General features: G+C 41.8%; 1 protein-coding gene and 1 long non-coding RNA gene across 3 annotated transcripts in view; one reads left to right on the forward strand and one right to left on the reverse strand.

The window, feature by feature from the left end:
- LOC117822851 overlaps window positions 1-8,944 on the forward strand; it is a 45,283-nt gene extending 36,339 nt beyond the window's left edge. For both annotated transcript variants that reach the window (XR_004633262.1, XR_004633263.1), the window contains 2 exons: window positions 8,465-8,609; window positions 8,705-8,944. This is a non-coding gene — a long non-coding RNA (uncharacterized LOC117822851). The remainder of the gene's footprint in view (window positions 1-8,464; window positions 8,610-8,704) is intronic.
- The window catches only part of LOC117822848 (soluble guanylate cyclase 88E-like), a 32,879-nt gene that overhangs the window by 3,448 nt on the left and 5,792 nt on the right, over window positions 1-23,639 (reverse strand). Inside the window, exons 4-17 of the mRNA XM_034697775.1 lie at window positions 23,090-23,222; window positions 22,474-22,648; window positions 19,180-19,271; window positions 18,558-18,815; window positions 18,324-18,468; window positions 16,328-16,456; window positions 16,104-16,224; window positions 11,770-11,899; window positions 11,199-11,345; window positions 9,031-9,177; window positions 8,678-8,834; window positions 5,868-5,977; window positions 3,816-3,905; window positions 1,011-1,129 (exon numbers count right to left, since the gene is read on the reverse strand). Coding sequence (XP_034553666.1) covers window positions 1,011-1,129; window positions 3,816-3,905; window positions 5,868-5,977; window positions 8,678-8,834; window positions 9,031-9,177; window positions 11,199-11,345; window positions 11,770-11,899; window positions 16,104-16,224; window positions 16,328-16,456; window positions 18,324-18,468; window positions 18,558-18,815; window positions 19,180-19,271; window positions 22,474-22,648; window positions 23,090-23,222 — 1,953 coding nt within the window. The remainder of the gene's footprint in view (window positions 1-1,010; window positions 1,130-3,815; window positions 3,906-5,867; window positions 5,978-8,677; window positions 8,835-9,030; window positions 9,178-11,198; window positions 11,346-11,769; window positions 11,900-16,103; window positions 16,225-16,327; window positions 16,457-18,323; window positions 18,469-18,557; window positions 18,816-19,179; window positions 19,272-22,473; window positions 22,649-23,089; window positions 23,223-23,639) is intronic.

A 23,639-nucleotide genomic window follows, 5' to 3' on the forward strand; every position in this document is an offset into this window, starting at 1 on the left:
GAAGTGAGCAGGATGTTTTAAAATGTCCAGGTAGATACCGGATGAAAGAACGTGACATCCAAAAAAGAAAATAAATGCAAGCCTCAGCCACGTATGAAGGCTTCTAACAAAAAGATAAAAAAACAATCTGGACAACAAAGAGCTCATGCTGTCCTGTTATTCAGTGTGCCTTTTCTCTTCCCTGGAGGCCTTCATGTGATGTCAACAATGTGCCAGCCAGCGTCTACCTGCATCCTGCACTGCAGCAGACTCCTCGTGCCTTTCTTCAAGCTTTCAGAAAGTAATTTACGACACAAAAAAAATGAAAATCCTGCGTTCAAATGACATTCTTTAAAGTTTGCTTTGAATGTAATGTACGCCAGTGAAAGGAACCAGAGGGACAGTTCTCTTCTGGTTGTACCAATCACACAAGCTGCATCCTTATTTCACTCATTTGGGATGCCAAATGGGCACAAAATGAGCGTTCCTTGCAGCCTTTATCTGTGATCATGCTGCAGAAAATAAAACATTTCTACATTTGGCCTGAGGAATGATAGCTGTAAAAACACTAGTCTTAGATATGAGATTGGGTTTATTCCTGCCAGAAGCTTTTCTCGCACTGCAAGTAAATCCTAAACATATAATTAAGTTGTGTGTTTCACAATCATATCCCCCAAACGAGCAAATAGATCAGTGGAATCTTATTTAAAAAATAAGTCTCAAGGCTTCATGTCTCCTATCATCATAAAAGGGAGTGATTTTTATTCCTTTGTTGCCTTTTTGTCTAACTTTTGTGATGCTCCAGTTACCTCAGGGCTTCACTCCCTATCAGAGCCAAAGTTTTGTTTTGGTGGTCAGCGTGAGTCTTTCAGACAAACAAAAGCCCCTCAAACAGCCTTTGCTGTCTGCTGCTGCAGGGGGCAATAAGCACAGCTCCGACTGAATCAACAGGGGGCACACAGAGTCCACACTGAGAACAAGAAGAAGAGTGATTCTTTTGGTTTCTGACTGCTCTCCTTTTGTCTACTCACCCATTAGAGCTCTTGTCCTCAGAGTCTTTCTGCTCGCTGCTGTAACGCAGCTCCGCCGGGGTCTTGAATGATAGATCTTTCTTTCCTTTCAGCCAGTATGTTTTCATGTAGCCTTTACCCTGAAAGATGTCAGGAAGATAAAGCACCGGTAATGTGGGTACATTAGAAAAAGAACATTTCATTTAAATGTCTTCATTTCTATGGAAAGATATTCAAAAAGGGGGTCAAAACTCTGGTAACACTTGTAGGATAAAGAACAACTTTATCCTCAGACTAACGTGTTTCTGCTTGTGGCATTCATCAGGATGGAGAGACATTCACAAATGAGTTCAGAATCTGTTAATGCGGCGGAGAGCACCATCAATAACTTGCATTATTTGAAATACTGAAAAAGAAACCTGCATGTCATCCCAGATTAAAACCCTGTCATTTAGATTCTTCTTCAGATCTTTGACTTTGAACAATGACGGCACTCTGCAAAGGATGTCCCACATAGCCCTCAACCTTCATGTATTTACCATATTATGGTCTTATTATCAAGAAAACACAATATCAATTATCATTTCTATCCAGACGACACGTGGTTATATTTCTCATTTGACAGTAAAGACAATTCAATTAAGCAACCTTCACATGGGCATTGCAGATATTGATAACTGGAGGGCAACCAATTTATTACAATTAAACTCAGAAAAATCTGAGATAATAATCATAGGTCCAGACTCGGGTAGGGAATCGAAAACCAGATCTGATTTAGAACTGGTTCCAATTGATCAATTCCATCAGAATTGTACAACTCAAATGTTATTGATTCTTCTAAACGATTCATTTCCCAGCACGACGGGAAACTAGAGACTTAATCTAAATTAAAAACTAACTAGCCATCCGACTCTCAGGGGTTCCCAAAGTGGGGGTCAGGACCCCCTGGGGGGTTTGCGAGACACAAATAGGGGGTCGTGAGATGTGTTCCAGAATTTTTTTTTAAATAGTTGTCTACAATAGTACATTTTACCCATTATAATAAAAAAAAAATCCACAAAAAAAGTAGCTAACCTTGAAATAAAAACCTTGAAAATAGAAAATGTGATGAGTTTTCTGCCTTTCTTTTTGCATGACGGCTTTATGACAGTCATCTGGCTTTTTCCTTTTATTGAAAGTAGTTTAAATGTCATGCATTTAGTTAAAAGAGTATTTGTTTACATTTTCTGAGAAAGTTGGTCGTCATCATTTGTGCATACGCATGGTCTGAGGAAGTTCTAAATTTGTTCAGAGTGTAAGAACAAATTCAAATAAGAATATATTGATGAATCCCAGATTTTTGCTTCAAACATGTGTATGCACAGTTTAAGCATGTATTCGTGCATACGCACTGTTAGTGAATGAGGCCCATGGAGAGGAAAAAAATACCTCTGCGATGACCCCTAGAGGAAAAGCGTTTTTCCTCTCCAAATTCAAAGTATTTTCCTCCAGGCTTTAGGGGCAATGTCCAGACTCACGTGCCCGAAAATGAGGCACTGTGAGCGGGTAAAATACCTTGGCGATGACCCCTGGAGGAAAAGCGTTTTACCTCTTCAAATTCAAAGTCTTTTCCTCCCAGGCTTTAGGCGCCACGTCCGGACTCACGCGCCTGAAAATGAGGCACAGCCAGCGGGTAAAATACCTCCGCGATGACCCCCAGAGGAAATGCGTTTTACCTCTTCAAATTCAATGTATTTTCCTCCAGGCTTTAGGGGCCATGTCTGGACTCACGTGCCCGAAAATGAGGCACCGTGAGCGGGTAAAATACCTTGGCGATGACCCCTGGAGGAAAAGCATTTTACCTCTTCAAATTCAAAGTATTTTCCTCCAGGCTTTAGGGGCCATGCCCGGACTCACGTGACCGAAAATGAGGCACTGTGAGCGGTTAAAATACCTCCACCATGACCCCTGGAGGAAAAGCGTTTTACCTCTTCAAATTCAATGTATTTTCCTCCCAGGCTTTAGGGGCCATGTCCGGACTCACGTGCCCGAAAATGAGGCACCGTGAGCGGGTAAAACACCTTGGCAATGACCCCTGGAGGAAAAGCATTTTACCTCTTCAAATTCAATGTATTTTCCTCCCAGGCTTTAGGCGCCACGTCCGGACTCACGCGCCTGAAAATGAGGCACAGCCAGCGGGTAAAATACCTCCACGATGACCCCTGGAGGGAAAAGTGTTTTACCTCTTCAAATTCAATGTATTTTCCTCCAGACTCCAGGGGCCACGTCCGGACTCACGCGGCCGAGAATGAGGTCAACCTATTGTTCAGTTTGTTCAAGTTGAATATGTTCATGTTCAGTCTTGTGCAGACATTACTTTGGATAAAATAAAATGGTTCCTTTTGGTGAGGAAGACTGTGTAGAACTACTTTTTTTCCCCTCAAAAAAATACTCAGGAACCGTTAGGAGAATTGATAAGGAATTGGATTGATAAGCAGAATCGACAATGGCATTGACATTGATAAAATCGTATCAATTCCCACCCCTAGTCCAGACTTACACCAACATCATATTTCAGCCCATCTTGGTCCATTTCCATTAAGTTTCACTGACTCCTTGAGAAACCTTGGTATCAACTCTGACTCTCATATTTTACTCGATGTTATTTGCTTTTATTCAATGTGGCTGTTTCTGGTTTTATCTAAGATTTTCAGGTGTCTTGGATTAAACTTATTCAAGCACATCTTTAAGCCCTGACATGCTCAGTATCAATCACATACGTATCTTTATCAGCAGATGTTGAATCAGAAGGCTATTATATTCAGTCAAATCTAGAAAACCACTCACCTTTACAAAGATCTTGCCCCTCTCCTCGATGATGTACGGCTCATGCTCCAGGTGGTCTTTGGTGGTCTGACTGATGTGTATCTGCATGCCCTGCTCAGACAGACAAACACACACAAAACTACTATTAAAGCTGAGTATCAAAACCTTCAATCTTATTCAATCATCACAGCTCGGTGAAGACGAGCAGGTTCCTGCTGAGACTTCCATCGTGGTTTCTATTCCCTTTCAAGACGATTGAAATAAAATAACTAATCCTGCAAACTCCCTCCCTTTTAATTCTCCTCTCATCATGGAACTGATTCCCCTCTAAAACATAACATTAAATGTTATTGCTCTGAGTAATGAGAAACAAATGAAGTGATTAGGCTGTCGCGTTCACTGAGAAGCTGCTCGCACATTACACAGAAAATGATCTTACTCTCTTATTCTCTAGTTTGACTGAGTGATATCCTCAATAAGAGTTTCTTAGTGTTCATACTGCTGCCTTCAGAACATTCAGACACTTGAGGTGTTATTCGACCAGAGGAACTTTACTCAGGAACTACGTGCGTTTCGACCAATGGACCCAGGGTCTAAATTTAGTTCAGGGGTAGATAATCTCCCCCCTAAAAAGCCTCTGCCAAGGGGGTAGTACTTTTCAAAGGTCCCAGGAACGTGTCTGATTGGTAGATTAACCGCAATGTTTTGATTCCGTCCGCCGTCCACAATAACATCACACACATCTGTGATTCACTTGATTTCTCTTTCTTTCATTAGTTTTTATTTGTTCTATCTTTTTTGTATGTGTGTGTACTTTTCAAAAGAAGAAGCTGTGATTCTCTTGATTTAGCAGCTTGTAACAGTAGTCTTCTCTCAGCCCACCGTGAATGCGTCTCATCCCGGTGTTCCGGTTTTAAAAGTGACCCTGTAAACTGGAGACCTTCAGCTGAACGTGTCAGTGTTTGTGGAGTTTACACAGCTGTTGAAACACAGAGGGAGTTCCTGGGAATGCAAACTAGTTTAGTTTTTATTAAGCTTTCAAAATATCCTCATCAGATATTTAATGATCGTCTAAAGACGTTTATGAGGGATGCATCCGGCTGAGAGTCTCCAGTTAACAGGGTTGCTGTTTAAACCAAAACACCGGCCGATCTCTGCCACAGCTTTTTGAGTTCAAAAGGATTTTAAAGCCGTGTTGAAACGTCTCTGCTACTCGCGCTTATCTCCTCTCTCGTGTTGATTCATTCATTGCTTTGTCCATGTTTTAACCGCAGGCGCAAAATTTTCTAATCTTTTCATGTTTTTCTGCTTTTGGAGCACAATTTCAAATTTGAGGAAAACAATTTTTTTTCAACAGGCTCCGTGTCAACTTTTTTGTCAAATTTATTTTTGTGAAAAAAAATCTTTTTTTTTTCAAACTTTTTTTTCAAATTTTTTTTTTATTCAAATTTTGTTTGTCAAATATTTTTTTTCAAAATTTTTGTCAATTTTTTTTTTTTCAAAATATTTTTTTTCAATTTTTTGTTTTTCAAATTTTTTGTTTTTCAAATTTTTTTGGTCAAATTATTTGGTCAAATTTTTTTGGTCAAATTTTTTTGGTCAATTATTTTTTGGTCAATTATTTTTTGATACATTTTTTATGCAAAAGGATTTTAAAGCCGTGTTGAAACGTCTTTGCTACTCGCGCTTATCTCCTCTCACGTGTTGATTCAGTGAATCCATCTGTGATGAAATATAGCACCATCTAAAACAGCGCCAGCTGAGTCTCTTCATGCTAACAGGCTAACTGTTGTGTTGCTCATAATGACACCTGCCTGTCCATCAGTGATGCATGGCATTCCTCTTTGTTTTACTGCCCTCTACTGGTCTGGTGGTGTAGTGCATTTACTGTTTTTCCCTCCATACGTCACTGGCCTGATTTGCACAATCTACCTGGGACTTCAGCCCACAGTCGAAACGCAGACAACAATGGGGGCACAGGAACCTTTTAGTTCAGGGGGCTAAAAGACCCTGGAACTCTTGGTCGAAATGCACCTTAGGTGATGTGGTTTTTTAATATGTTAGATTAGTCACCACTCCATTGCTCTCCATCCTTGAAGCCGTGTTCACAGTGTCACCGAAAAGACAGTAGCGGGGCATCTTCAGTCCCACCACGCCGGCCACCACCATACCTGAGTGGACACCTGAGAGAGGGAGAACAAGCACAAGCTGATTGAACCAAAAATTATATTCATACACCACAAAACTAGTTTGCATTTGCAGCAGTTATTTAGCTTCCAGTCGTCATTGAGCTTCTTTTATCCAGACTTTGACATTCAAACATTTTTAATTAGTAGGTTTGTTGATAAGTATTGAAGACTCAACAATTGCTCTCCAGCCTCGACTGGAACAAGTTTGTTTCCCCTCGAATAAAAGAGCTCCCATGCTTCACTCAAATGACTTCAGAGTACAAAGGGTGCAGACTTCAAAAAAACTAAATTAGCTAATAAGTTCATGCTGAGGAGAGCCTGGTGCTGAGAAGGAAATGTATTGCATATTAATTTGAGAATGATGATGACTTCTTGTGCTAATTAAGAGGAGTCATTTTGCAGAAAGAGAAACTCATGAAGGAGGGCCTGTAAAGGGATTACTTATAAACCAATGCAAGAGAAAACTCACTGAACAGACGGATGAATGGGTGTTTAACATAGACTTTTTTCGTCATGCTACACGCACAGTTTTTTGGTGTATATATACATACAATCATGCACACACACATGCAGTGGACATGCACTTTGGGAGAGATGTCAGAGTGAGGATGCTGCCGTCAACCAGCACACCCTGAGCAGTTGGGGGTTCAGTGCCTTGCTCAAGGGCACCTCGGCAGTGCCCAGGCAAGTGAACCAGCACCTCTCCAGCCACCAGTCCACTTGCCAAGCTTCGTCCATTCTGGGACTCGAGCCGGCGACCCCCTCGGTTCCCAAGCCAAGTCCCTATGGACTGAGCTACTGCCGCCCCCAAAAAATTGAATTTCCCCCCTGGGGATTAATAAAGTACGTTTTTCTTCTTCTTCTTCTTCTTTAAAGGGGACATATCACGCTTTTTTCATCAATATATATTGGTCTAAGAGGTCCCCTAAACATGTCTTAAAAGTTTATGCTCAAAAAAACACTTTGAAATCAGATTTTGGTCTGCCTGAAAAGCCCTCTTCTTCAGTCCTCCTCAGAACACTCTGTTTTCTCTCTGACCACGCCCCCTCAGGAAGTGGGTGTGGCCTCGGCTCTCCAGCACGTTGATCTAATGTTTACATGTTGGCTGAATATACACGGCTGCTCAGAGATCACGTTACTTCAACCCTCTGAATCTGATCCAGAATCTGATCCCGACGGAGAGGCGCCTGTAGCAGGACCTTTCTGAAGGATTGGTCACAGATTTAGTGTTTCTTGTTGTTTTATTTGTCAGTATGTAGACGTGTGTCTTGGTACACAGCTACAGCTACAGCTATGAACATGTAGCTATGTGGCTATGCTAACTAGCGCTAGCACTTATCCATGACAAATAAAAATCATCCACTAGATCTTCAAATCTGCAGACGTGGGGAGTAAAACCGACCTTTGCCATAAAGGCAGCTGGACCTTTCTGAAGGATTGGTCACAGATTTAGTGTTTCTTGTTGTTTTATCAGCATGTAGACGTGTGTCTTGGTACACAGCTACGACATGTAGCTATGTAGCTATGCTAACTAGTGCTAGCATTTATCCATGATAAATGAAAATCATCCACTAGATCTTCAAATCTGCAGACGTGGGGAGTAAAACCGACCTTTGTGTTTATTAAGACAGCCTACAACTAGCATGCCTCCCTCCTAAGCTCCTTGTTAGCACACATGTGTGCAGGGAATGAAAAACGGAGGAGGGGTTGAGTTGTATTTTATACAGTCTATGGGCTGAACAAGCTCCGAGCTCTGACTCCGTGACAGACCGGATATTGTTGTTACGTAACAAAAACACTGAAAACTGAAACGGCTCGTTTCACACACATTTACAGAAAGGTGGAGAAATCAGAACAGGGGCAGAATGGATTTTTTTCATTCTCGGGGGGTTTGTAGACAGGGACACATATTTCAGGTAGAGAACCATTAAAAAGTCCATTTTGCATGATATGTCACCTTTAATAACAGCGAAAAGACGGACCTTAAAACAGTCCCTAAGATCATAAACATACGTCGTTTTCTAAACAGTCGGTGTGTGATGAGCTGAGATTAAAAAGGGTTTAATTTGAGTTTTAAACAGAAAATGCTGAACATAAAAGCAAAATCATAAAAGCAAAATAACAGAGGATTACTCGAGTTTTATTGGCTGTTTATAGGCTATATCTGTTTGTTTATTTCATATTCACTGTATAAAGAAATAGAGTCATAAAGCCAAATATCAGAGATAGAATAGAAATATTCAAGCAATATAATTATCTTGTACACACAAGATAAAAAATATTTTTTTAGGGGGACTTCAGGGGCTCCGTTAAAAACAGAATCCTCATATTAGAGTAAGTTTTGGGAAGAAACAGTGACCCCTTGTGGTGAAAACACAATAATGTCTCTATCTGTTTACCTAACCTGGGTGCTCTGGTAAAAGGAAAATCTTCCTGTTGTGCTCTTAAATCTAAAACTGTTTTTTTGTCTGTCTTGTAAAGGTGGCAGAGCAGTTGAAAGGATAAAAAGATCAACCTGGAAATGTTTGAACCACAAGCATCAAGACCCTTCACCCAACAAGTTTGGACTCTGCGATCTGAGGCCGACCCTGATCCTGATCTGTGACCTCCAAATACTGAGCGAGAAGTAAGTGTGGTCTTTTGTGCCTTTATCTGGTCTGAGCTGCTGAAACTCAAGAGAGCTCTGCGACTCACCGACTCTGATCTGGATGTTATCTCCAGTGGACGGGTCTTTGAGGTGGTCGATGGAGCTCAGCATGTCCAGAGCCATGTCGCAGATGTGGTGGGCATGAAAGGTGGTCTTGTTGGGCACGCCGGCCACCACCATGTAGGCGTCTCGAATCGTCTCCACCTGGGCGGAGAGGAAAGTGGGTTTAAGGAGACTCACAGCAGAGAGTTTGTATGAGATTTAATGTTCAGCAGGAAAATATGTGCTAGGTGGAAGTTGACATGAGAAATAAATACCCAACAATTAATACTTTGTTATAACACTCAATAGAAGGTGAAGAAACACCTCTTTACATGTGCTGATATAAAAGGCTTCTGACCTTGTAGACGTTGTGCTTCTCACTGAGCGTATCAAACACAATGTAGATCTCATTGAGCATGTCCACCACCTGCATGGGTGTGATGTGGATGCAGATCTCGTTAAACTTGACCACGTCGCTGAAGAGGATGGTGACATCAGGGAACACCTGGAGAGTAAAGAAACAAAGAGGATTATATCAGAATGAAAGCTACTTCCTAAATCACTTCCTCGTTGTAGATCAGGTTCATTCTTTCACTGTCTTCCTCAAAGGTGACATATCATGCAAAATGGACTTTTTAATGGTTCTCTACCTGAAATATGTGTCCCTGTCTACAAATGAAAAGAATCCATTCTGCCCCTGTTCTGATTTCTCCACCTTTCTGTAAATGTGTGTGAAACGAGCCGCTTCAGACTTCAGTGTTTTTGTTACGTAACAACAATATCTGGTCTGTAACAGGAAGTCAGAGCTGGGAGCTTGTTCAGCCCATAGACTGTATAAAATACAACTCAACCCCTCCTCCGTTTTTCATTCCTTGCACATGTGTGCTAACAAGGAGCTTAGGAGGGAGGCATGCTAGTTGTAGGCTGTCTTAATAAACACAAAGGTCGGTTTTACTCCCCAAGTCTGCAGATTTGAAGATCTAGGGGATGATTTTTATTTGTCATGGATAAGTGCTAGCGCTAGTTAGCATAGCTACATGTCGTAGCTGTAGCTGTAGCTGTGTACCAAGACACACGTCTACATACTGACAAATAAAACAACAAGTAACAGAATCTGTGACCAATCCTTCAGAAAGGTCCTGCTGCCTTTCTGGTAGAGGTCGGTTTTACTCCCCACGTCTGCAGATTTGAAGATCTAGTGGATGATTTTTATTTATCATGGAAAAGTGTTAGCGCTAGTTAGCATAGCCACATAGCTACATGTTCATAGCTGTGTACCAAGACACACGTCGACATACTGATAAATAAAACAAGAAACACTAAATCTGTGACCAATCCTTCAGAAAGGTCCTGCTACAGGCGCCTCTCCGTCATGATCAGATTCTGGATCAGATTCAGAGGGTTGAAGTAACGTGATCTCTGAGCAGCCGTGTATATTCAGCCAACATGTAAACATTAAATCAACGTGCTGGACAGCCGAGGCCACATCCACTTCCTGAGGGGGCGTGGTCAGAGAGAAAACAGAGTGTTCTGAGGAGGACTGAAGAAGAGGGTTTTTCAGGCAGACCAAAATCTGATTTCAAAGTGTTTTTTTGAGCATAAACTTTAAAGACATGTTTTGGGGACCTCTTAGACCAATATATGTTGATGGAAAAAGCGTGATATGTCACCTTTAAGCCTTCAAATGTTCACTGTTGGTGTACATGGATGATTGCTACCTGCATTACAGCTGCTGTTTGCTGTACAGTTATCAATACATGCATGGCTGCAAATGTGCACAATAACCTCCAAAAAAGTGGTTGCATTCACACAAAAGTGCTTTTAACACACCATTCACACACTGGCTTTTAACTTCACTCTCAAGGTTGGAAGCTCTTATGTCCCCAAAAAGGATAAAGCAATCAAGGCTAGAAATAGTGGTTATTCATTATCATGAGGAAATACCATCTCAGTTTTAGATTGTTATCAAATAATGTTTGTTTTATCATCATTTTGTATATTTTTCATTATTTTATGTCATCATTTTGGCTTTTTTATGTCATTTTTTTTGACAGACTTTGCTTATTTTCTTATATCTTCACATTTTTATCCCATAATTTGGGACTTTTTGCATGAATGTGACTTTTATGTCATCATTTTGACTTTTTAGCTCATAATTAAGACTTTTTTGTCTTCTAATTGTGACTTTTTGTCCCATGCTTTCAATTTATCTCATTATTATGACATTTTTTCCTCATAAGAATCACTTCTTATTGCATAATCATAACTTTTTATCTTGTAATTAGAACTTTAAATGAGTTGGTTCCTGATTTTGGAAGCCATTGTAAAAAAGTTTGTGCACGTGTTTAGTTCACAGCCAAGGCTACAGACACAGTATCATAGCTGACCTCTGACCTCTGACCTCTTAGTGAATATAACTGACAAAGCAAGATGTTACACCGGGTGCACATCAAAATAATCTTCACCTTCAGTTTGGTAAATCCCATTTATTAAAACTTGGTGGTCTGATATTTTGTGGTCTGGTACCTGACACGTCTCCAGCGCAGTGATCCCCTTCCTGAGGCGGTCGGCCACAGCTTTAGGGATCATGGCGTACAGCAGAGAATCTCCTCTCTTCTTCTCCTCGTCCAGCTTCTTGATGATTTCCATCAGCTGGGCATATTTTTGTTGCTCCTAGTGGATCAGAAATGGGACATAAGAGTCTACAGTTACAGTCTCACCTCCTGTGAAAGCTCAAAAATCCCTCTTTGCCTTCTCTAATCCTCTTAATCCACATCTCTGCTGCATGACTAGAGTGGATTTAATGGGTGAAATCAATACGGGAGCAGAGCTTTCACCTGGGCTCACCTGGTTGGGCTTTTTCACGAGGAGGGAACTGGCAGTGCTCACATTCTGTGCACTCAGCATATCACATTATGCGACTTCTATTATGGATCATACAAAATGTACATTTTATAAGAAGATACGATCCACCTGAACCCGCTCCCCCTGCTCAGTGATCCTCTACACTTGGCCTGCCCGGGCGAACACACAAGTCTGCTTTGTCAGTATGATGTCTCCTCCTCTGGGGACTAAGGATTCAGGGGCTTTTCTTCACCTGATCCAGGGCCAGCTGCAGCTCAGCCGACTGTTGTGTCCCGGCCAGAATCAGCTCTCTGCTGGAGTCGTGCAGGTTCAGATCGTTCACGTACACACCCATCTTTATCATGTCCTCCACTGTCTCTATGCTGCGGTTATAAAGAACAGAAAGGATTAACAGACTGTAACAGGAATGTAAATTCATTCAGCAAATTAGCATAAATAAATCCAGTCTCCAAAGTTAGATATGACTTAGGGGGAGAGCAACCTTGATTTCAGTGAGACAATAGAGAATTGAATTAATAGGACGCCAACACACACGTCTTAGAGCAATGACAGAGACCTCATTCTCTGCAGTGGGAATTAAGAAAGAATGAGGAAGTTTTCAGCACGACTGTCAGATTGGCTAATACACTGGCCTTTAATTAGGGCCCGAGCAGCGCTGGTGGCGAAGGTCCTATTGTAACCCTAAGGATTGTTCTTTCTTCCGCCACCTAAAACGCATTTTTGGACCCCTGAACGTGAATGAAAGCGCAGATATTTTTGCACACTCATCAGGTCTGGTGAAAATCGCAAGTTATTATTGGTCTCGCAAAAAAAAAATTCAGTAGCACCCCCTAGAGGTAAAAATAACATGCTACGCATAGAGTTTTTTTGAGCTACTTGCATGAAAAGTCCTACACATATTCATGGCATCAGGACGCACAAAAACGCCTCTTGCACCCATATTTGAAACTCAACAGGAAGAGCGCCACCTAGCTTTGAACATGAAAAATGGGGCCAAAATGGGTCCGTGCAAGGGTGCATACTTTTGCTAATTTCTCCTAGAGCTTTTCTCTGATTCAGTCCAAACTAGGCACATTCTATAGATGTGGGCGTGTCAAATTTTGGGGCGGGACATAAAAAAAAAAAACGTCAGAAAATTGATTTTTGTGACTTTAAAATGCACGTAATCTCACCTCATCCAACACACTCATCAGACCTGGGGAAAATTGTGACATTTTATGGGTTTCGCAAAAAAAGTCGAAAAAATGTGCTCAATAGCGCCCCCTACAGTTTTCAAAAACCCCTCCCCATAGGGGTAATTTTGAGTTACATGCTTGAAAAATTTTACCCATATTCATGGCATCAGGACGCACAAAAAAGCCTCTTGCACCCATATCCCAAACTCAACAGGAAGAGCGCCACCTAGCTTTGAACATGAAAAATAGGGCCAAAATGGGTCCGTGCAAGGGTGCATGCTTTTGTTAATTTCTCCTAGAGCTTTTCTCTGATTCAGTCCAAACTAGGCTCATTCTATAGTAAACCCATTGACGATTAATACAAAGTAAAGGCATTCCGTTCAGACGAAATATGTGGGCGTGGCAGACTTTGGGGCGGGGCATAAAAAAAAAAAACATTGGAAAATTGATTTTTGTGACTTTAAAATGCACGTAATCTCACCTCATCCAACACACTCATCAGACCTGGGGAAAATTGTGACATTTTATGGGTTTTGCAAAAAAAGTCGAAAAAATGTGCTCACTAGCGCCCCCTACAGTTTTCAAAAACCCCTCCCCATAGGGGTTATTTTGAGCTACATGCTTGAAAATTTTACCCATATTCATGGCATCAGGACGCACAAAAAAGCCTCTTGCACCCATATTTGAAACTCAACAGGAAGAGCGCCACCTAGCTTTGAACATGAAAAATGGGGCCAAAATGGGTCCTTGCAAGGGTGCATACTTTTGTTAATTTCTCCTAGAGCTTTTCTCCGATTCAGTCCAAACTAGGCACATTCTATAGTAAACCCATTGATGATTAATACAAAGTAAAGGCATTCCGTTCAGACGAAAGATGTGGGCGTGGCAGACTTTGGGGCGGGGCATAAAAAAAAAAACATTGGAAAATGGATTTTTGTGACTTAAAAACACGTAATTTCACCTCATCCAACACACTCGTCAGTCCTGGGGAAATTGCGACATTTTATGGGTTTCGCAAATAAAGTTAAAAAAATAGGCTCACTAGCGCCCCCTACAGTTTTCAAAAACCCCTCCCCATAGGGGTTATTTTGAGCTACATGCTTGAAAAATTTGTACCCATCATGACGCACAAAAAAGCCTCTTGCACCCATATCCCAAACTCAACAGGAAGAGCGCCATTAACTTCTAGAGCTTTTCTCCGATTCAGTCCAAACCAAGGTCAACCTATAGTAGACACATTGACGATTAAAAACTATCAGAACAAATTTTGATCAGACAAAAAATGTGGGCGTGGCAGGCGTTGAGGCAGGGCATCAAACGCACATACAGCTTTGAATGTGAAGAATGACGCCCAAATAAGGGTGCATGCTTTTGAGAGCTCCTCCTAGAGTTTTTCTCCGATCTAGTCCAAACAAAGCACATTCTATAGCAGACATATTGACAATTAAATTATTGTTAAAGGAATTCTGTTCACACTAAAATTGTGGGCGTGGCACACTGTCAAGTTTTGAGGTTTTCTTGGCAATCTGCCAAACACTTGGAACATTTGCACCACCTGAGGCAGTACATACTCTCAGATCTTGCTTTCGCATCATGTGATGGCAAATATCAGGCGACGGTTTACATGTGGCGGCGGCCGCGGGTGTGCTAGGGCCCGTTCATCGCCGCTTGCGGCTTTAATTTTATATCTAATTTATATTAAAGGACAATTTTGAATAAATTACATAGTTTTAGGTGTGCAGAAACACACTTAAATGACCTGGGCCTGTATGCAAGTCCAGCCATTACACAAACAGGACCATTAGTCTTAACATACTGTTATGGAACGGCGCATTTGGCTGTAGCGTTAGCCGCATGCACGACTGCAAATAATTGGCCAATTAACTAATTGCGCCATGAAAGCGTGGCTGGTGCAAAACGTCATATGTCCAGAGAACTTCCTGGAAAAACCCCAATCCAACAAATTTGAACTTTGCATGCCCACTATGCATGAACGACAATAAACATGGCGAGCCGTACTGCTGTGACCGAGAGAAGATCAAGAAGAAATGGACATTTGATTAGAAGAATCTAGAACGAACAAACAGCTGTTATCAGCAAGTCAATCCTCAAAGAGAACAAACAAGGAGAAAGGGGAAAGTCTGGCTTCAGATCTTGAACCGGGTCAATGCGTGTGGTGTTTCTGAGCGCGCTCAGTAGAAGACCTACAAAATAAAATAAGCAACATGAAAGCGGCTTTGAGCAACAAGCACCGCCACCAAGGTGGTCCAGGTGGAGGACCACCTGTCCCCCCATTGAAGGATGAGGACTTGTTAATGGAGTTGTTATGTGGCGTCTCCTAAATCTAAATTTGCTGTATATTTCAACATCGTCAGACTTTTCCAAAGGATTCATTCGATCCCTAAATATCCGTTGTCTTCCCATATTTGGTCTTAAACAATAACGTATAAGCACGATGTCCTCCGTCCTTTAAACAGCCTAACAGGTGAGGTAATCCTGCTGTTAGCACCTGTAATGGTGGGTGTACCATCATTAAATGTAATGCTCTGTTGGGGCGTTAACCTGGCTCATGCAGGCAGCTAATCCATCTGTTTTTCACCATTAGTACAAACAGCCTGTTTTCATGGTACGGGCCCTGGTCTTTAATCACACTGATCACTCTCTGCTCTGTAACTCCTGTCCTCCTCTGTCTAATAGAAACACTGTGTTTCGTTCTCTGTAATGCACTCAGCTGTTTTTTCTGAATGGAGTGGATGCTAAACATACTAAGACCTAAGATCTGAACGTGTCTCACAACAACAGCCTGCGATGGAAGGACAGAAAATATGCTCTCTGAGTCGGTGAAAGTGTTTGGGTGTGAAACAGACGGATGAAGTGTTGAGAACAGCGAGAGCACAAAGCAGCAGATCAGGAACAGATTTAGCTCCTAACCAAATTATCCAGTACATCTTCCTCTAATAACAGAGATGTGTGAAACTTTCACTTTTCAATTTCACAAATTTGACTGCAAATCAGTGGTTTTGAAAACCTCCTCTGACTCTGAAACCAGAAGAAGTAGAGGACTTATTTATGCCAAACATGCATACATTAGGACGGCCCAAACAAACCCCATATCATATCAGGGGGGATGTTTTGGTCTTCATCAAATGAGACAGCTGAGGAGAGATGGGAAATGTGCAGGAGTCAAACTGGAGACCACTGCGACAAGGACTAAAGATGTTGTACACAAGGCACATTCTGAAACCAGCACCATGAAATCCCCCGTCGGACTTGGAACTAGTTCCCAGTGGATTTTAAGCCCGAATTTGGACCTTGAGTCCCACGTCTTCAGCAACCAAGTGGACTATTCAGAACTTCAAACACAGTCTTCTCATTAAAGTCGTATTCTTACATGGGCGTCCCCAGGAAGATGAGTGAGTCCCACTGGGGGACGTACTTCATCTGTCCCTTCAAGTGTAGAGGTTTCTTTGGAGGCTCCCTCATGTCCTCAAAGATGGTTTCACTACACTTTCCTGAGGAGAACAAAAAGAGAGGTTAACTGGATCAGGGTGGTTCTAAAGCAGCAAAGATGAATAACTCTAAAGTTGAATGTGTTGACGTGTGAAATGATCTGACCGGTGACGGTCTGGAATGCCAGCAGCTCGATGTCCTCTCCTCCAGAGTTGGCAGAGTTGTTGTTGTATTGAGTGAGAGCGCTGCTGTACTCTTGGTCTGTGCTCTCCATGTCCTCTACTGACTGTTGCTCTGATGGAGGGAGAATGATAGAGACAGAGAGAGAGAGAGAAAGAGGATGAGGTGACCAGGTTGTGCATTTCAACCAAGAGTTCCTGGGTCTTTTAGTCCCCAGAATTACTTTACCCTGAACTAAAAGGTTCCTGTGCCCCCATTGTTGTCTGTGTTTCGACCACAGGCTGAAGTCCTGGGTAGATTGTGCAGATCAGGCCAGTGACGTATGGAGAAAAAAACAGTAAATGCACTACACCACCAGACCAGTAGAGGGCAGTAACACAAAGACGAATGCCATTCATCACAGATGACACCATAGAAGCAGACGGACAGGCAGGTATCATTATGAGCAACACAACAGTTAGCCTATTAGCATGAAGAGACTCAGCTGGTCTGTTTTAGATGGTGCTATATTTCATCACAGATGGATTCACTGAATCAACACGAGAGAGGAGATAAGCACAAGTAGCAAAGATGTATCAACAGGGCTTTAAAATCCTTTTGAATGAAAAAATGACAAAAAAAATTGACAAAAAAAATTGAAAAAAAAAATTTGAAAAAAAAATTGAAAAAAAAAACATTTGAAAAAAAAATTTGGAAAACAAAAATTTGGAAAAAAAAATTTTTGACAAAAAAAAAAAATTTGACAAAAAAATTGACAAAAAAAATTGAATTTTTTTTTTTGACAAAACAATTTGAAAAAAAAATTGACGAAAAAATGACAAAAAAAAAATTAGATTTTTTTGACAAAAGTAAATTCGACAAAAATGTTGACCCGGAGCCTGTTCAAAAAATAATAATTTTCCTCAAATTTGAAATTGTGCTCCAAAAGCAGAAAAACATGAAAAAATTTGAAAATTTTGCTTCTGCATTTAAAAACATGGACAAAGCAATGAATGAATCAACACGTGAGAGGAGATAAGCGCGAGTAGCAAAGACGTTTCAACACGGCTTTAAAATCCTTTTGAACTCAAAAAGCTGTGGCAGAGATCGACCGGTGTTTTGGTCTAAACAGCGACCCTGTTAACTGGAGACTCTCAGCCCGATGCATCCCTCATAAACGTCTTTAGACGATCATTAAATATCTGATGAGGATATTTTGAAATCTTAATAAAAACTAAACTAGTTTGCATTCCCAGGAACTCCCTCTGTGTTTCAACAGCTGTGTAAACTCCACCAACACTGACACGTTCAGCTGAAGGTCTCCAGTTTACAGGGTCACTTTTAAAACCGGAACACCGGGAGGAGAGACGCATTCACGGTGGGCTGAGAGAAGACTACTGTTACAAGCTGCTAAATCAAGAGAATCACAGCTTCTTCTTTTGAAAAGTACACACACATACAAAAAAGATAGAACAAATAAAAACTAATGAAAGAAAGAGAAATCAAGTGAATCACAGATGTGTGTGATGTTATTGTGGACGGCGGGCGGAATAAAAACACTGCGGTTAATCTACCAATCAGACACGTTCAGCATTGCAGGCCCTGCAAAGGTACTACCCCGCTAGCAGGGGCTTTTTAGGGGGGAGATTATCTACCCCTGAACTAAATTTAGACCCTGGGTCCACCATTGGGCCATCACTCCTCAAAAAATGACATCACTGGCAGTATGCTACAAACTTATCTCCTTATTTCCTTGCTTTGAGGACTCTGTGCTTTTAAATTTGTTCCTAAATGAGGAAGAGAGGCTTCACTTTTTAACCAGTTTGATATTCACAACCACCTGAAGATACTATTAATATTTCACCGTGCTGGGTCCGGATACAGTAACCTTGGTGAGAGATGAAGGATGACTGTCGTGATCCCATTCCATTTGAAATGAACCCTTTTAATCCATAATGCATCCCTCATAATAAAATAATGATCAGGATGGAAAGACTTGTACCTGCTTCCTCTTCTCTCTTTACTTTCTCCGGCTCTTCCTTCTCCTCCGACTCCTCCTTGTTCAGTTTGGGGATGTTGACCTTCTGCTTGCTCTCCACCACCGCTTTGGACACCAGCTCGAATACGTTGTTCAAATGGGTGTAGATCTGGGAGGAGAAGCAGAAGGGATTATCATGGCTTTTTATTGTCAGTAGTCAGGTAATGAACGGTTTGAGGTAAAGCTCTCCTAACTCACGTTATCCCAGCTGAACTCCAGCATGGGTCGCACCAGACTGAACTCCTCGTTGACCTTCTTGCCCTGGAGGTCCGAGAACACCTCTTTGAGGCCGTCACCGATGCGGTACATGGTCAGGTCCCGGCGGAAGATGACGCTGAAGGGGAACATGTCGAAGAAGATCCCTCGCTTCATCGGCAGCTTCTCGTAGCTCGGCGCTGTCTTCTGCTGGGGCATGCGGTGTTTGAACGCGGCGTTGTCGAAGTTCATCTTATAAACCTGGACGAGCGGGGACACGTTTATTCAACTTTGGAAGAAAGAACACAATACAGTTTGGTATTTGCTCCATAACTGTGGATCCCAAAGTCAAAATGAATGATGTATTTCATTAAATAAGGCATCTGGGAAAGGCCCATGAGTGCTATGACCTGTCAGTTATTCCTAATAAAGATTTCAATTGACCCAGAATCCCGTCCCAGTACACTTATCTGCATCCCTACTTTCTGTTTGGGTGTAAACAAAACTCTTCAAAGTCTCATAAGCAGGTGATGGGGTCATTTTAATGCAGATAGAGCCGACACAGGGTGAAGGTCACACGCCCCCGACAGTCCGCCTGATACTCGACTTAAGCTCCATTACGTACCACATAAGTCATTTTCTCGGTTTCCTCTTTGGACAGGATTTCCACTTCGATATCTGTGTTGTAGAATTGCCGTCCCACTTGAGAGAGCTGCCCTGCAGGAGTCAATTACACACACTGGTCATGGATGTGTTGAGGTCAACTTTGGCTTATAATAAGGGATTCAGTCCAAATTGGATTTTGTGGGCTTAATTTCAGAGTAAACTGGAGAGCTGACAGGAGGTTTATTTGGAATCAGTGACTTTGTCAGGAGCAGATGAAGCTTGCCCTGAATGTGGGGAGACTTCTGTACTGTAAGGAAGTAATTATATTTACTTTTAACACAGCTCACTGTGCTGTGATGTCTCGCTGTCTTCACATACACAAACAGGAGTGTCTAAAAGGAGGGATGAAACTGGAAAAATATACAAACACAGTACAAACCCTGTGTTCAACAATCCAAATCAAGAAAGAGATACTTTAACCCTCCTGTTATGTTTGTTTCTCAGGTACAACAATAATGTTCCTCGGTCAATTTAACACAGGGCATATTTAATTATCCATAAGTGTTTTTTTTAATCTCATTATCAACTCCATTACTCACCACTGAAATCAATATTAAGTGCAATGGTGTTCCTTGATTCTCACAGATCATGGTTTAATGAGGATATCTCACTTGTTTTTAATGAAAATTCATGTTAAAGGCTCTGTGAGGAGTTTTGAACTGGTTGAGAAACAGACTGAAAATGATACTGGTGCCTCTTTATGACCTTCAATAGCAAACAAGACCATCAGCAGCAACACTGACACCTTCTCTGTTGTCATTTTTAATGCCTGAAACCGCCCTGAGGGGGTAGGTTTCAGACCAGATGATGGACATCTCGCTGCAGAAACAGCCTTTATTTGACTGTTTTCATGGAAAATGATCACATTGCCTGATAAAGTTGACTGTTAAAAGACAACAGGAAGAGGTTTTGCATGCATAGGACAAGAGATAAGAGGTTTCGCGTGGCGACAAGGTGGCGCCAGAATCGATGCAAAACAAAAGTTCCTCACAGCAGCTTTGAAAGGGTGTGTGTGTGTGTCTGTGTGTGTACGAGTGGGGTGAAATATGCCACACAGTTGCAAAGAAACAACTAGTATTTGACACTTCAGACCCCTTTTAGCCTCCACTTTGACTGCTGGGTCAAACTGACCCGCAAACAGTATATATATATATAAACACGTTGCAAATATGTGAAATCAACCATTTTCATTGTATGTGTTGGTTTCACATATTAAGCCTAGCAGAAGAAGTTTCATACTGAAAAAATACTTTTAACAATTTTTTTGAGGGGGGATTTTTGAACTTTAAGAAGGGTCAATTTGACCCACAACATAACAGGAGGGTTAATAGAACTTGATCATTTATTTTTTTCCCAATGGACGCAGCCTTTTTATACACTTTGTCCTATTATTACGCTGCCACGCACTTTGCACAAGTGGAATATAGTTGGGCATAAGTTATCAACATGATATGTAGGCGCCTAACATTTAAAAAAACACATTGATAATTCAGCATATGTCAAGTCAAGTCAAGCTTTATTTATAAAGCACATTTAAAGACAACCTCAGTTGACCAAAGTGATGTACACTTATTAAAATACAATATAATCACACACAAAGCAATAAAAGAATAGTGAGAGCTCAATTTAGGAAATAAAAAGAGTAAAAAGTAAGAAGCCAAGGATTCTTGTTTAGCTGGGACTGAACGCCAAGGAGAAAAGATGGGTTTTCAGGAGTGTTCTAAAGTGATCCACAGACTGTGCAGCTCTAACCTGGAAAGGTAGGCTGTTCCACAGCTTTGGGGCCGCCACTGAGAAGGCTCTGCCCCCATGAGTAGAGAGTCTGGACTGCCAGGAGCAGCTGGTTTGATGACCTAAGTGCTCTGGAAGTACTGTGAGGCTGTACAAGATGCCAGACCATTTAAACACTTACAAACAATTAATAAGACCTTGAACTGGATCCTAAAGTTCACAGGCAACCAGTGCAGAGATGCAAGGACAGGACTGATGTGATCACACCGTTTCTTTCCAGTCAGCAGGCGGGCAGCTGCATTTTTGGACTACCTGTAGACGGCGCAATGCTGACTGGTTGAGACCAACAAACAAAGAGTTACAGCAGTCTAAGTGGGATGTCAAAATCAGGCACCCTCGTATCTTAAAGAGCTCATAGTGCCCTATTACCCCTCTAGAACTCTACGCTCCCAACATGCAGGCTTGCTAGTTGTACCTAAAATCTCTGAAAGTAGTATGGGAGGTAGAACCTTCAGTTATCAGGCCCCTCTCCTTTGGAATCATCTACCAGTCAGGGTCCGGGAGGCAGACACCCTCTCCACTTTTAAGAGTAGACTTAAAACTTTCCTTTTTGATAAAGCTTATAGTTAAGCTGGATCAGGCTTGGACCAGCTTTTGTCATGCTGCTATAGGCCTAGACTGCCGGGGGAACTGGCACACTGACACTGGGATCCTAGCTCACCTTCTTCCCCCCAACCCCTTCATCACTTACTTTAACTCTGCCTGTCCCATTAAAGTTACTAACCATAGACCTTTCTGGAGTCCCTGAGCTCCCATGTCTCGTAGGTTCCTCTGAGCTGCCGTAGACGTCCTCCTGCTGTGGACGATCTGGACTCCAGCTGATACGGACGTGCTGGACTCCAGCGGCAACAGCTTCTACTACTCGTCTCATCACTATCACCTCTCTCTCTTACTCCCCTCTATCTGTCTTTCCAGACCCAACTCGGTCGAGGCATGATGGCTGTCTAACATGAGTCTGGTCCTGCTGGAGGTTTCTGCCTGTTAAAAGGAAGTTTTTCCTCACCACTGTAACTAGCTAAATACTGCGATGTGCAATGCTCATGATGGATTAAGGTGGGGTCAGACTGAGTCTTACCCTGTCTTGGTGTTGGGTCTCTGTTCATAATTTGACATAGAGTGGTCTAGACCTCCTATGTTTGTAAAAGCGTCTTGAGATAACGTTTGTTGTGATTTGGCGCTATACAAATAAAGATTGATTGATTGATTGATTGATTGATGTCAAGTAAATCGTCAAGGTGTGACAGCGCCATAAGAGGATGAATAAAACACCAGGAATGGAAGGTGGTCAGAAGTAATGTGTAGGTGTGACTTGAAGTAAATGAGATTAAAAATGACACTTCTTCTAAAAGCTCATGAGGCTCCTGCTTACCCAGCATGCACTGAGTGAAGATGTGAACTCTGACTGCAGTGAGGCTGAGTCAGTTTAACATCCCCCTTCCCCCCTGCTGTGTCTCTCCTTTACCTTTGACAAACTGGGTGAAGCCTTTGCGGGTGCTCCTGTAGTGAAGCGTGAGGCTGGTCTCACACTCCTCCTCCACGCAGAAGCTGGGCGGCTGCACTTTGGGGAAGGAGAAGCGGAAGTACTCGTGCAGGTTGTCCAGTTCGTTGATGAAGTCGCGGACATTTCGACCCAACACCTGGAAAAGATGGAATGTGGTGGTATTAAGAAAGTGAACATGAAGAATAACTCTTAAACTTTGCATTCATGTTGTCAGAAAAGTAAACAAGAATCTAATGTCTCTTTGGAGACAAGCATTTATTACTTTGCTTCTCTAAAGGCCATATATCACACCAACTAGAGACAGATACTGATGTTTATGCTGTTATGATGCTCCATTTCATTTTCTATTTATCTGTCTTTCAGGATGAATAAGATCTTTATCCTCCATCAGGGACATTTAATTGCAGAAGTCATTTAAAAGTGACATATTTTGATATATCAGCCATGAAGCAAAGACAAACTTTTCTAAAGATCTGTGTGAAGATATGTGTTTACATTAAGTCTCCAAGAGAGGACACATATTTAACTCAGCCCTTGATGGAAGAGGACTAAGAAGGGGGTCACAACACATTGATACCTTTAGGATCCGTTCATATCCGTAGTTTCCGATCCTCTTCACCATGTAGACCCCGAAGGCGTACATCAGCTCATCGTGGGTCTTTCCCAGGACCTCTCCTGCGGCCTTCGCCAACCGCAGGATCAGGTTGTCACTGTAAGAGAGGAAGCATGGCTTCAAGTGTTTGTCTCAGAGTGAGATTAAAGGTCAGTTTAGTTTGTCAGGGACTGTGCACAACATACATCAATGAAAGGTAATGAGAAGAGATGCATTGCACCAGATTTAGCTGGTTAGCATGGCAGATATGAAATCCAGTTATAAATGAATTGCTGTGAAATCCTCTGCTTCGCCGCCTCAGTCTGCCTGGCTTGATGTTCCACTTGCTCCTTAACTGTGAAGCCTGAACCATCAAATAATTGCCAGAAAATTCTAATTCTTTGGAAATGGAGTTTATTGGATCTTCTGACAAATTAAAAATAAATAAAGTAAACAGCAATTTTCATATGAGTTTTAATTTGTACCATATTTGATACATCAGGCATTTTGCTGCAACATTTTTGCACAAAGTTTC

This window comes from Notolabrus celidotus, chromosome 12, assembly GCF_009762535.1.
Source record: "Notolabrus celidotus isolate fNotCel1 chromosome 12, fNotCel1.pri, whole genome shotgun sequence".
NCBI lineage: Eukaryota > Metazoa > Chordata > Actinopteri > Labriformes > Labridae > Notolabrus > Notolabrus celidotus.